Below are 12,555 nucleotides of genomic sequence, written 5' to 3'. Positions count from 1 at the left end.
TCTACCCAGAGGTGCCGACTCGGAGGCCCAGCGAGCTTTCATCACATAGAATCACACAGAATGTACAACGGAGATACAGGCCGCTCGGCCCAACTGGTATATGCTGGTCCTCATCAGGGGAGACCAAACACAGATTGGGTGACCGCTTTGCGGAACACCTCCGTTCAGTTCGTGACCTCAAGCTGCTGGTCGCCTGTCACTTTAATTCCCTGCTCCACTCACACTCTGACCTCTCCCTCCTCGGCCTCTTCCTCCAACGCAAGCTCGAGGAACACCACCTCATCTTTCGTTAAGGCACTTTACAGCCTTCGGCACTCAACATCGAGTCCAACAATTTCAGACCATAACCCCTGCCCATATATTTTCCAGATGGCAGCTATTGATGATTTGGCTATCCCCATTTGCAGCATTTAATCTCTCCTGCCTCCCACCCAATCACAGACCTTCCCTTTTGTTCTTTCCTCCCCTCCCCTCTTTCCCTGCCTCTACATCTGGTTACAAACCTGTTACATCTCGAACATTTCCAGTTCTGACGAAGGGTCATCGACCCGAAACGTTAACTCTGTTTCTCTCTCCACAGATGCTGCCTGACCCGCTGAGATTTCCAGCATTTGCTGTTTTTATTATGGTCCGTGCCGGTGTTTATGCTCCACACGAGCCTCCTCCCACCTTACTTCATCTCACCCCATCAGCATATCCCTCTATTCCTTTCTCACTAGCCTCCCCCTAAATACTATTCACCTCAACCACTCCCTGTGGCAGCGAGTTCCACATTCTCACCACTCTCTGGGTAAAGAGGTTTCACCTGAATTGCTTATTGAATTTGTTAATTCATGGTCTGTAGTTCTGGTCTCGTCCGCAAGTGGTAACATCTTCTCTACGTCCAACCTATCAAACCCTTTCATCATCTTAAAGACCTCTATCAGGTCACCCTTCAGTCTTCTCTTTACTAGAGCACAGAGCCCCAGCCTGATCAGTCCTTCCTTATTTTTTTATTCATTCACGGGATGTGGGTGTTGCAGGCAAGGCCGGCATTTATTGCCATCGAGAGGGTGGTGGTGAGCCACGTTTACCGCTGCAGTCCGTGTGGTGAAGGTGCTCCCACAGCGTTGACTTTGTCGCAGCGGTTTGGTACAACTGAGTGTCTCGCTGGGCCATTTCAGAGGGCAGTTAAGAGTCAACCACATCGCTGTGGGTCTGGAGTCTCATATCGGCCATTTCCTTCCCTAAAGGGACATCAGTGAACCAGATGAGTTTTTACGACAATCGGTAGTTTCATGGTCACCATTACTCAGACTAGCTTTTATTATATTCCTGATAGTTATAACCTCTCAGTTCTGGTATCATCCTAGTAAGCCTTTTTTTTGGCACCTCTTCTATATTCTTTTTATGAACGTAAGAAATAGGAGCAGGAGTCAGCCATTTGGCTCCTCGAGCCTGCTCCGCCATTCAATAAGATCATGGCTGATCTGATCTTGGCCTGAACTCCACTTCCCTGCCCGCTCCCCATAACCCTTCATCCGCTATCTTTCAAAAATCTGTGTATCTCCACCTTAAATATATTCAATGACCCAGCCTCCACAGCTCTCTGGGGCAGAGAATTCCAAAGATTCACAACCCTCTGAGAGAAGAAATTCCTCCTCATCTCAGTTTTAAATGGGTGGCCCCTTATTCTGAGACTATGCCCCCTAGTTTTAGTTTCCCCTATGCGTGAAAATACCCTCTCTGAATCCATCTTGTTGAGCCCCCTCATTATTTTATATGTTTCGATAAGATCACCTCTCATTCTTCCGAACTCCAATGTGTAGAGGCCCAACCTACTCAACCTTTCCTCATAAGTCAACCCCCTCATCTCCAGAATCAACCTAGTGAACCTTCTCTGAACAACCTCCAATGCAAGTCTATCCTTCCTTAAATACGGAGACCAAAACTCTACGCAGTACTCCAGGTGTGGCCTCACCAATACCCTGTACCGTTGTAGCAGGACTTATCTGCTTTTAAACTCTATCCCCCTTGCAATAAACATTCCATTTGCCTTCCTGAATACTTGCTGTACCTGTATACTAACTTTTTGTGTTTCATGCACAAGGACCCCCAGGTTCCGCTGTACTGCGGCACTTTGCAATTTTTCTCCATTTTAAATTACCTTTCATCTATCTAGCTTGTCGAGCCCCCTCATTATATTATTTTGTAAAGGAAGTGACTGCTGCCAACACACCGGAAGCGGACTGCGCGTGCGTGTTGCCGGTTCGCCATGGGAGCGGGCCGGGAACGAGAGGAAAAATGCCAGTCAAACACGCTCTGTGGAAAAAAGAAAGAAGCTTCTGGTTCCAGATGAATGCGCAGTATGCGTCATGACTGGTCGTTGGCAGGAGTCACTCCGGCTGGCAGGATGCACTCCCTTTTATAACATGGAAACCAGAGCCGCGCTCAGGATTCTAAGATGGTCCAATCGGAAAGTGAGCGGTGGGGGTGGGCTCCCGCTTTAAATTTGCAGATGGGGCTCCGATGGCGCTATCGGGGCCCGACTGCAATTTTAACCCCAAGGCCTACGGTGGGGAAACAATCGTTGTTCTCCTGCAACACACGGTAATTCCATTAGTGACGCAGGATGAGGCCCCCCACACCCAGCTCCCACCTCCTCAACCGGGAGAAAGATGCATTTCCCAAAAAAGCGAGGGAGAGAACCGAACAAAATGATGAAACGTTAGCGGAGAAAAAAGAAAATGTTTTTTCAAATTAACAAATGAGCGCTTGCTTTACATCGGAAGAATGCATTCGGTACCTTGCTGATCTCGAACCCAAACACTTCCTCGAAGTAGGCCGGCTGGCTGATCAGTAGCAGGTAGAAAGTCCAACTGCGGCAGAAGTTGGCCACCACGATGGCATAGACGGGCATGGAGGTGAAAAACTTGCGCCACGGCGCCTTGAATTTCTGTCAGAGAACACAACAGGCCGGAGAATGAGGTTAAGGTCACTCATCCTTGAATCCAAGCCCACTTCCTCTCACAGGCCGTGAACAGTCGGTTTGGTCACGGTATGACACCCTGTAACAACTCTCGTACGTTATAGAATCATACAATCACATGGCACAGAAGGAGGCCATTTGGCCCATCGTGCCTGTGCCGGCTCTTTGAAATGGCTATCCAATTAGTACCGCCCCGCACTGTCCGTACTCCCTCCCTAAACTTCTCCGTCTCTCTACCTTTCCACCTTTAAGGCACTCCTATAAACCTACCTCTTTGACCAAGCTTTTGGTCACCTGCCCTAACACCTCCTTATGTGGCTCGGTGTCAAATTTTGCTCCTGTGAAGCGACTTGGGATGTTTTGCCACGTTAAAGGCGCTATATAATGCAAGTTGATGTTGTTATTGCCAATTAATTCTCAAATTAATTATCAAATTTATTCTCAAAAGTTTTCTCAAATTTATTCTAATTTTTGCTATGTCAACTGTCACGATGTAATTGCAAGCTTTGTCCACTACTTGGCACTGTGGAGTGAGTTTCCAAAGTGTCTCTCAACTGCATCGCAATCTTCTATATAATAAAAAACATGCATTCATCAACTGTCCGTGGGGAATTTACAAGTTTAAAATATGTTAATATTAACAATTTTAAAATTTAGTTTGGGGTTTCCTCCACAATACGAACCATTTTCCCCGACCATGTGACCAGTTTGCAGCCAACTGTATCGGTCTCTGCCCGTCCACAGGCCAAGTTGCCCACGGCGACAACCTTTGCCCTTTGACATTTGGCTTCCGTTCAGTTCAAGAGGGTAAGAAAAAGCACGCACTCACCACCAAAGGGTTCATGAGGTTGCCGCCTTCTCCAATAGCCTCCTCGATGTAAGTCCTTTCCTCATCAGAAATGGTGGGGTGTTTGGCTGGACTTTCATAAGACACCAGCAGCCAGAATATGTACCAGACCATGCCAAAGCTTCCTGCCAGAGACGAGAAATAAAACCTCTTTAGATATCGGTGGATTTAATTTCTGATTTCCAAGCCCCTCCTCTCCCCCACGTGCCGACTCGGGTTGGGATAGACTTCAACAGCGACATTGCGTTACCTCAGGCCAAAAATGTAAACATGCTAAAGGACTCAAGCTGTGGAAATCGCATGTTCATGAAGAGTCTGCTAATTCGCTCCGCTGATTTACTGATTCTTTTCTCCCTCGCGTTAAGTCGAAAAGACAGCTATCCCAGCATTCATAGCATTAGTGAACACCCTCTGATCAGGCCTTTGGGCCTATAGAGTGTCCAAGCCTTTTGTCTTCATAGGCCATTTAAATAGAGCTATATATAAATTCAAACCCATGTTCCCAGTGATGTTTGTCTATCTGGAATTTTAAAAAGCTAGACCATGAAACTACCAGATTGTCAGAAAAACCTGATGTCCCTTTAGGGGAGGAAATCTGCCACCCTTACCCGGTCTGGCCTATACGTGACTCCAGGTCCACAGCAATGTGGTTGACTCTTAACTGCCCCTCTGAAATGGCCCAGCGAGACACTCAGTTGTACCAAACCGCTACGACAAAGTCAGCACTGTGGGAGCACCTTCACCACACGGACTGCAGCGGTTCAAGAAGGCGGCTCACCACCACCTTCTCAAGGGGCAATTAGGGACGGGCAATAAATGTTGGTTCTGCCAGCGACGCCCACATCCCATGAACAAATTTAGAAAAAGTGTAAAGGGGCAGTCACGGAGACTTACCCAGGAGCAGATGGGAGTGAGTCGTTCCCCATTACCCTGTGTGTACAGTCGTTCTGTAACCTGTGCGACATCCCCACTGACACCTGGGAGTCCCTGGCCATAGACCGCCCTAAGTGGAGGAAGTACATCCGGGAGGGCGCTGAGCTCCTTGAGTCTCGTCGCCGAGAGCATGCAGAAACCAAGCGCAGGCAGCGGAAGGAGCGTGCGGCAAACCAGTCCCACCCTCCCTTTCCATCAACGATTATCTGTCCCACCTGTGACAGAGACTGTGGTTCTCGTATTGGACTGTTCAGCCACCTAAGGACTCATGCTAAGAGTGGAAGCAAGTCTTCCTCGATTTCAAGGGACTGCCTATGACGATGGTGAACCTGTTGACTGTAGCATACAATGCATGCAATGATTATACTCATCATGCGAGACAGAAAGTCGAACTCTTCCTCTACCCCCAGTACATACCGTAGACATAGAAGACTGAAGACCACCCTGAGTACTGGACGAGGACCCCTGCCAGAGGCATTGCCACCACTGCTCCTGCATAGGAACCTGCAAAAGGAAAGGGGGTACATCACCAAAGTACAGCTGAGGTGGGACACGAGTGAGCAGTGGAACATTAGGAATAGGCTTTCCAAGATAAAAACAGGATGGCTTTGAAGTGTCGGTAGTGTCAGCCGTGGCTCAGTGGGCAGCACACTCGCCTCTGAGTCAGAAGGTTGTAGGTTCATAGTCCCACTCCAGGGACTTGAGCACATAAATCCAGGCTAACACTCCCAGTGCAGTGCTGTGGGAGTGCCGCACTGTCGGAGGTAATGTCTTGTGGATGAGACGTTAAACCGAGGCCCTGTTTGCCTTCTGAGGTGGACTTAAAAGATACCATGGCCATAATTTCATGGGGGAGTTATCCCCGGTGTCCTGGGCTCAATCAACATCATTAAAACAGATGATCCAGTCATTATCACATTGCTGTGTTTGGGAGCTTGCTGTGCGCAGATTGGCTGTCGCGTTTCCCACATTGCAACAGTGACTATACTCCAAAAGTACTTCATTGGCTGTAAAGCACTTTGAGATGTTCGGCTGGTTGTGAAAGGCGCTATATAAATGCAAGTCTTTCATTCTTTAAAATATTGGGGGGGCTAAATTGTTTGGGGTGCACAATTTGAATGAAGCAAAGCCCGGCGAGATGGGCTACTAAATCTGGCTGAATTGGGCACTTAGAAAGAGAAAAGGTTGGGGGGCGGTATTGGAGGCGGGAATGGCCTCCGCGGGGTGCTGCCGGGGCATTAGCGGGACGCTGATGATGTCAGCGCGACAGGAACTTGCCGGGTCGCGCTGACGCATCAAAACGCCCCTCCCCTTCTTTTAAAGGGGAGGGCCGCTGTGAACTCTGCAGCTGCTTTTGTGACACGTAAAGGGCAAGTGGGGTGGGGGGTGTTTCGGCCAGGCCACCATCCCGACACCCAAGGGGGATCCTGGGCTGCCTGTTGGCGGTCCGGTCCAACAAGCGGCCGCCATTGTCGGCTGACTGCAGAGGCGCTAACTGGTCTTTCCCAAAGGGGCAATTTCGCCCCCCATGGTGTATAAAGCAGCATGGCTTTCAACAGTGTATCGGAGAGCATAGAAACATAGAAAATAGGTGCAGGAGCAGGCCATTCGGCCCATCGAGCCTGCACCGCCATTCAATATGATCATGGCTGATCATGCAACTTCAGTACCCCATTCCTGCTTTCTTTCCAATACCCCGTGATCTCTTTAGCCGTAAGGGTCACATCTAACTCCCTTCAAGGGCGATCGATAGATAGACAAATTGGTAAAGTCACTCTCCTTTGACAGTTAAAGGCCGACCACCTTCAGTGTGTGTCAATAAACTCTGTTCCGCAAGCCCCACTACAAAGTACTCGAAACCTGTTGTTGTAAATCAGAAGAGAAAGAAGGTTGGCTGCCTAGCAAAGGGGAGAGGATATAATCTCAGGGCCAGTGGGAAAATACCGGACGGAAGAATCGAATCGGGTCCAGTGGTTGCTGGCGATGGGAAGCACAATATCCTGGCAGTGCAACAGGAAGTAGAGATGGGCTCCAAGGGGTCAAAGGTAAATGGGCATTAATGGTGCCTCAGAGAGAATGGAACAGCCAATCTCGCCCACTGTGGCCTATTCCCTAAAGCACTGGCCAGGCCTCTGCCCCGACCACCCTGTGAAAATATCATAGGGTTACCTCGGATATACGGCCCAGAAACCGGCCATTCGGCCCAACCAGTCCATGCCGGCGTTTATGCTCCCCTCGAGCCTCCTCCCGTCTTTCCTCATCTAAATCTATCAGCATAGCCCTCTATTCCCTTCTCCCTCATATCCTTGACCAGCCTCCCCTTAAATGCATCGATACTATTCGCCTCAACCACTCCCTGTGGCAGCGAGTTCCACATTCTCACCGCTCTCCGGGTAAAGAAGTTGCTCCTGAATTCCCTATTGGGTTTCTCGGTGACTATCTTATATTGATGGCCTCCAGTTATGCTCTTCCCCACAAGTGGAAACATTCTCTCTGTATCCACTCTATCAAAACCTCTCATGATTTTAAAGGCCTCTATTAGGTCTCAGCCTTCTTTTTTTCCAAGAGAAAAGAGACCCAGCCTGTTCATCGGTCGTGATGGCAACAGAGACCAACCCCGAGAGATTGATTACCGCAGAATGAGGTAGTCGCGAGTCTGCTTCGCTCCAAGGGAGGCGCCCATTTGCTCCAAATTCCATGACATGCAGGATACGTGACTCCCTGCGGGCAAATAAACACAGGAAAGTATCAGATTCAACCCTCTGCGAGCGACAATTTAAGTTGATTCACTGTTTAACAGCTGATACTGCCACAGAAAGTGAGGTGGGAGGGCAATTTTGTAATTGATAATCATTCCAAAATGTTCCAAATATATATATATATATATGTGTGTGTGTATCACTCAATAAATACATGTTCTCCTGAAGGTACTGGTTCATTGAACCATAGAATCTTACAGCACAGAAAGAGCGATCCAATTAGTCCCACTCCCCACAACCCTGCAAAACTTTTCCTTTTCAAGTATTTGTCCATTTCTCTTTTGAAAGTTTCCATTGAATCCACTCCCACCGCCCTTTCAGGCAGCGGGTTCCAGATCACAGCAACTCGCTGCGTAAAAAAATGTCACCACAGCTCCCCCTCTGGTCCTTTTCCCAATTATCTTAAACCTGTGCCTTCTGCTAACCTACCCTCCTGCAAGTGGAAGAAGTTTCTCCTTATTTACTCTATCAAAGCCCTTCATTCTTAAGGACACCACTATTAAATCTCCCCTTAAACTTCTCTGCTTCGCGGAGAACCATCCCAGTTTCTCCAGTCTCTGCGCAGAACTGAAGTTCCTCATCCCTGGCGCCATTCTCGACCATCTCCTCCGCGCCCTCCACAATGTCAGTTGGATTAACAGTGGTCCGTAGGTCCTTGAAGGGCAGGAAAGGTCCCGAGACACACAGTGGAGGCTTGAAACAAGGATCTATATTAATGAGTAACTTTCTTTTTTCTGTTTCGGACATTCAGGAAAGTCCCAAGCTGATGGCCAGAACTGCTGCAGTAACAACAACCTGTATTTATATAGCGCCTTTAACGTAGTGAAACGTCCCAAGGTGCTTCACAGGAGTGTTATGAGACAAAACATTTGACATCGAGCGACATAATAAGTAGAAATTAAGGCAGGTGACCAAAAGCTTGGTCAAAGAGGTAGGTTTTAAGGAGCGTCTTGAAACATAGAAAATAGGTGCAGGAGTAGGCCATTCGACCCTTCGAGCCTGCACCACCATTCAATATGATCATGGGGGAAAGAGAGGTAGAGAGGCGGAGAGGTTTAGGGAGGGAGTTCCAGAGCTTGGGGCCCAGGCAACAGAAGGCACGGCCACCGATGGTGGAGCGATTATAATCAGGGATGCACAGGAGGGCAGAATTAGAGGAGTGCAGATATTTCGGGGGTTTGTGGGGCTGGAGGAGATTACAGAGATAGGGAGGGACGAGGCCATGGAAGGATTTGTAAACAAGGGTGAGAATGTTGAAATCGAGGTGTTGCTTAACCGGAAGCCAATGTAGGTTAGCGAGCACAAGGGGTGATGGGTGAGTGGGACTTGGTGCAGGTTAGGACGCCGGCAGCCGAGTTTTGGATCAACTCTAGTTTACGTAGAGTAGAATGTGGGAGGCCGGCCAGGAGTGCATTGGAGTAATCAAGTCTGGAGGTAACAAAGACATGGATGAGGGCTTTGTGGTTCGGTAGTTACTATCACATTCCCGCCAGCATCACACCGGGTTTCGGCACCTTTATCTCTGCCTTGACTTCCTTCCTAAAGAGTGGTTCCCAGGTGCCTCCGGCCTTCTGGCATGCTCACCCAAGCGACCATTCCTCACATCAGAGCCTAAGCGGTGGAGGTTGGCAGCCTATCTGTTTGAAGGAGACATCGCAGGGCCTGATCCCGTCCTCGGAGGCAGCAATCAAGCGAAAGAGATGGTGTGAGTGTAATGTATGCCCCTGTGAGTATCCTCACAGGTTTGTAGAGCTGTTGAGTTCGGAGTGGCTTAGCCAGTCATTTGATGTTCACAAGACTCAATAAAACCCCGGCCAGTTGGGTTCGGGGGATGAGGCAGGTGGCTGTGAGCCTGGTGGATGAACTGGTAATGTGTCGTGTGATTGTTAAACCTTTGCTAATAAACCAAGTAGTTTTTAATAGCAGCGTGTTGCTATGAATTCTTAAGCAAAGAACCCATGAAGAAAATACATTACAGTGAGCAAGGATCCCTGACTGAGTTTTCTTCTCCTTAGCATGCGGACATTGAAGGCACTGGCCATGCAGTTGGCCAATTCAACTCAGAATTGAGATAAATGTAGGGCTAGTCTGATCTATTTGGCTCAGTATCAAATTATATATAAGTATAACAGGTCTATGCTGGTGTTTATACTCCACATGAGCCTCCTTATCTCACCCTATCAGAATAACCCTCTATTCCCTTCTCCCTCATGTGTTTATCCAGCCTCCCTTTAAATACATCGATACTATTCGCCTCAACCCCTCCCTGTGGCAGCGAGTTCCACATTCTCACCGCTCTCTGGGTAAAGAAGTTTCTCCTGAATTCCCTCTTGGATTTTTCGTGATGGACCCTAGTTTTGGACACCCTCGCAAATGGAGAGATCATTTCTGTGTCGACTTTATCGAACCCTGTCATCATTTTAAGGATGTCTATTCTTGAACCTGGAGTAATCCTGCGCCCAGGGTAGTTGAGATTTGAGAGGATTTCCAAAAGGGAGTTGGAGGCTAATTGGGAGAGCGGGGGTGTTAGAGGAGAAGGGTTCCTGAGAAGCGAGCGGCTTCTCCTCACCCTTGGCTCCTTCCTACGTTCTTTTGCCGACTCACCTCGACCAGGCCTTGTAAGACCCTGATTAATATGACACAGCTGTAGTGAGCTCTGGCCGCTGAGGGTATCAACATATTCAACGAAGACGTGGCCACAATCGCCCAGCCAAATACTCTGTCAAAAAAAAAAGAAGAAAGTTTAATCAAATAATCTTCAAAAAGAGATTTGCCTGAAGGCAGAACAAAGTCATCGAGAGAACCAGCGAAAGCCAACCATCAGCTTCTACCCACAGTGCAAATAAAACAATTACATAAGACCATAAGAATTAGGAGGAGTCGGCCATTCGGCCCCTCGAGCCTGCTCCACCATTCAATGAGATCATGGCTGATCTTCGACCTCAACTCCACTTTTCCGCCCGATCCCCATATCCCTCGATTCCCTTAATATCCAAAAATCTATCGATCTCTGTCTTGAATATACTCAACGACTGAGCCAACACAGCCCTCTGGGGTAGAGAATTCCAAAGATTCACCACCCTCTGAGTGAAGAAGTTTCTCCTCATCTCAGCCCTAAATGGCCGACCCCTTATCCTGAGACTGTGACCCCTGGTTCTAGACTCCCCAGCCCGGGGGAAACATCCTCCCTGCATCTACCCTGTCAAGCCCTGTAAGAATTTTGTATGTTTCAATGAGATCACCTCTCATTCTTTTAAACTCTAGAGAATATCGGCCCAGTCTGCTCAATCTTTCCTCATAGGACAATCCCCCCGTCCCAGGAATCAGTCTGGTGAACCTTCATTGCACTCCCTCTATGACAAGTATATCCTTCCTTAGGTAAGGAGACCAGAACTGTACACAATACTCCAGGTGTGGTCTCACCAATGCTCTGCATAATTGCAGTAAAACTCAAATCCTCGTGTAATAAAGGCCAACATACCATTTGCTTTCTTAATTGCTTGCTGTACCTGCATGTTAACTTTCAGTGATTGGTGTACAAGGACACCCAGGTCCCTCTGAACACCAACATTACCCAATCTCTCACCGTTTAAAAAATACTCTGCTTTTCTATTTTCCCACCAAAGTGGATAACTTCATATTTCATTCCATTTGCCGTGTTCTTGCCCACTCACTTAGCCTGTCTATATTCCTTTCAAATCCCTTTGCATCCTCCTCACAACTTACATTCCCACCTAGCTTTGTATCATCAGCAAACCTGGATATACAGGTATGACATTTGGGCCCAACATGGCACTGAAATCACAGCAGGACACAGGCTTCCTCAGCACTGCACTGGGAGCGTCAGCCTAGATTTTATTATGGTCTCCAGTCCCTGGAGTGGGACTTGAACCCACAACCTGCTGACTCAGAGGCGAGAGGGCTGCCCACTGAGCCACGGCTGAACTGGTAGGTGGGATGTCCGGGCATTAGCGAGTCTGGCGAGTTTACTGCGACAGCTGCCTTTGCCTGTGCGAGATATTCCCTGCAACAAAGCAATTAGCGTTTCCATCGCTGTTCAGGGGGAGGTCCCTGCGACCCGCTACTCATTAATAATAGATGAATGCAACAACAACAACAACTTGCATTGATATAGCGCCTTTGACATAATAAAACGTCCCAAGGCACTTCACAGGAATAAGAAAAAAAATCAGCAGAGCTGGTCTCCAGTCGTCCTGGTTAACCCTTGCCACTGGACCAAGACCTAGCTCTGTCAAGCCCCGTGTGGTGGCTGGTGTGCAACGGTCACCCCACGTTAAAAAATTCCACCCACAGGCATCTTCCACCCTTCAACTGGAGCTCAGGATCCGGAATATTAGGTCCCTCATTGAAACACCTGTGAACTCATCCTTTTTTGGTGTGGAAGCAAGTCATCCTCGCTTCGAGGGACCGCCAAAGAGAGAAATAAGGCACAACAAATAAATTTGATACCGAGCCACATAAGAAGAAATTAGGGCAGGTCAAAGAGGTAGGTTTTAAGGAGGGTCTTGAAGGACGAAAGAGAGGTAGAGAGGCGGAGAGGTTTAGGGAGGGAGTTCCAGAGCTTGGGGCCCAGGCAGCTGAAGGCACGGCCACCGATGGTTGAGCGATTATATTCAATGTTGCTCATGAGGGGCAGAATTAGAGGAGCGCAGACATCTCGGGGGGTTGTGGGGCTGGAGGAGATTACAGAGATAGGGAGGGGGCGAGGGCCATGGAGGGATTTGTAAACAAGGATGAGAATTTTGAAATCGAGACGTTGCTTAACCGGGAGCCAATGTAGGTCAGCGAGCACAGGGGGTGATGGGTGAGCGGGACTTGGTGCGAGTTAGGACACGGGGCAGCGAACACAGGGGGTGATGGGTGAGCGGGACTTGGCGCGAGTTAGGACACGGGGCAGTGAGCACAGGGGGTGATGAGTGAGCAGGACTCGGTGCGAGTTAGGACACGGGGCAGTGAGCACAGGGGGTGATGGGTGAGTGGGACTCGGTGCGAGTTAGGACACGGGGCAGCGAGCACAGTGGGTGATG

General features: G+C 48.8%; 1 protein-coding gene across 1 annotated transcript in view; it reads right to left on the bottom strand.

Annotated features, from left to right (window-relative positions):
* LOC139230294 (vesicular glutamate transporter 1-like) overlaps window positions 1-12,555 on the bottom strand; it is a 98,520-nt gene that overhangs the window by 17,144 nt on the left and 68,821 nt on the right. The window contains exons 5-9 of the mRNA XM_070862122.1: window positions 10,112-10,226; window positions 7,382-7,469; window positions 5,166-5,252; window positions 3,798-3,940; window positions 2,786-2,935 (exon numbers count right to left, since the gene is read on the bottom strand). Of these exons, the coding sequence (XP_070718223.1) occupies window positions 2,786-2,935; window positions 3,798-3,940; window positions 5,166-5,252; window positions 7,382-7,469; window positions 10,112-10,226 (583 nt within the window). The remainder of the gene's footprint in view (window positions 1-2,785; window positions 2,936-3,797; window positions 3,941-5,165; window positions 5,253-7,381; window positions 7,470-10,111; window positions 10,227-12,555) is intronic.

This window comes from Pristiophorus japonicus, chromosome 19 (assembly GCF_044704955.1).
Source record: "Pristiophorus japonicus isolate sPriJap1 chromosome 19, sPriJap1.hap1, whole genome shotgun sequence".
NCBI classification, from domain to species: Eukaryota; Metazoa; Chordata; class Chondrichthyes; family Pristiophoridae; genus Pristiophorus; species Pristiophorus japonicus.
Note: the sequence above shows the minus strand (reverse complement) of the source record. Positions and strands in the feature narration are given on the sequence as shown.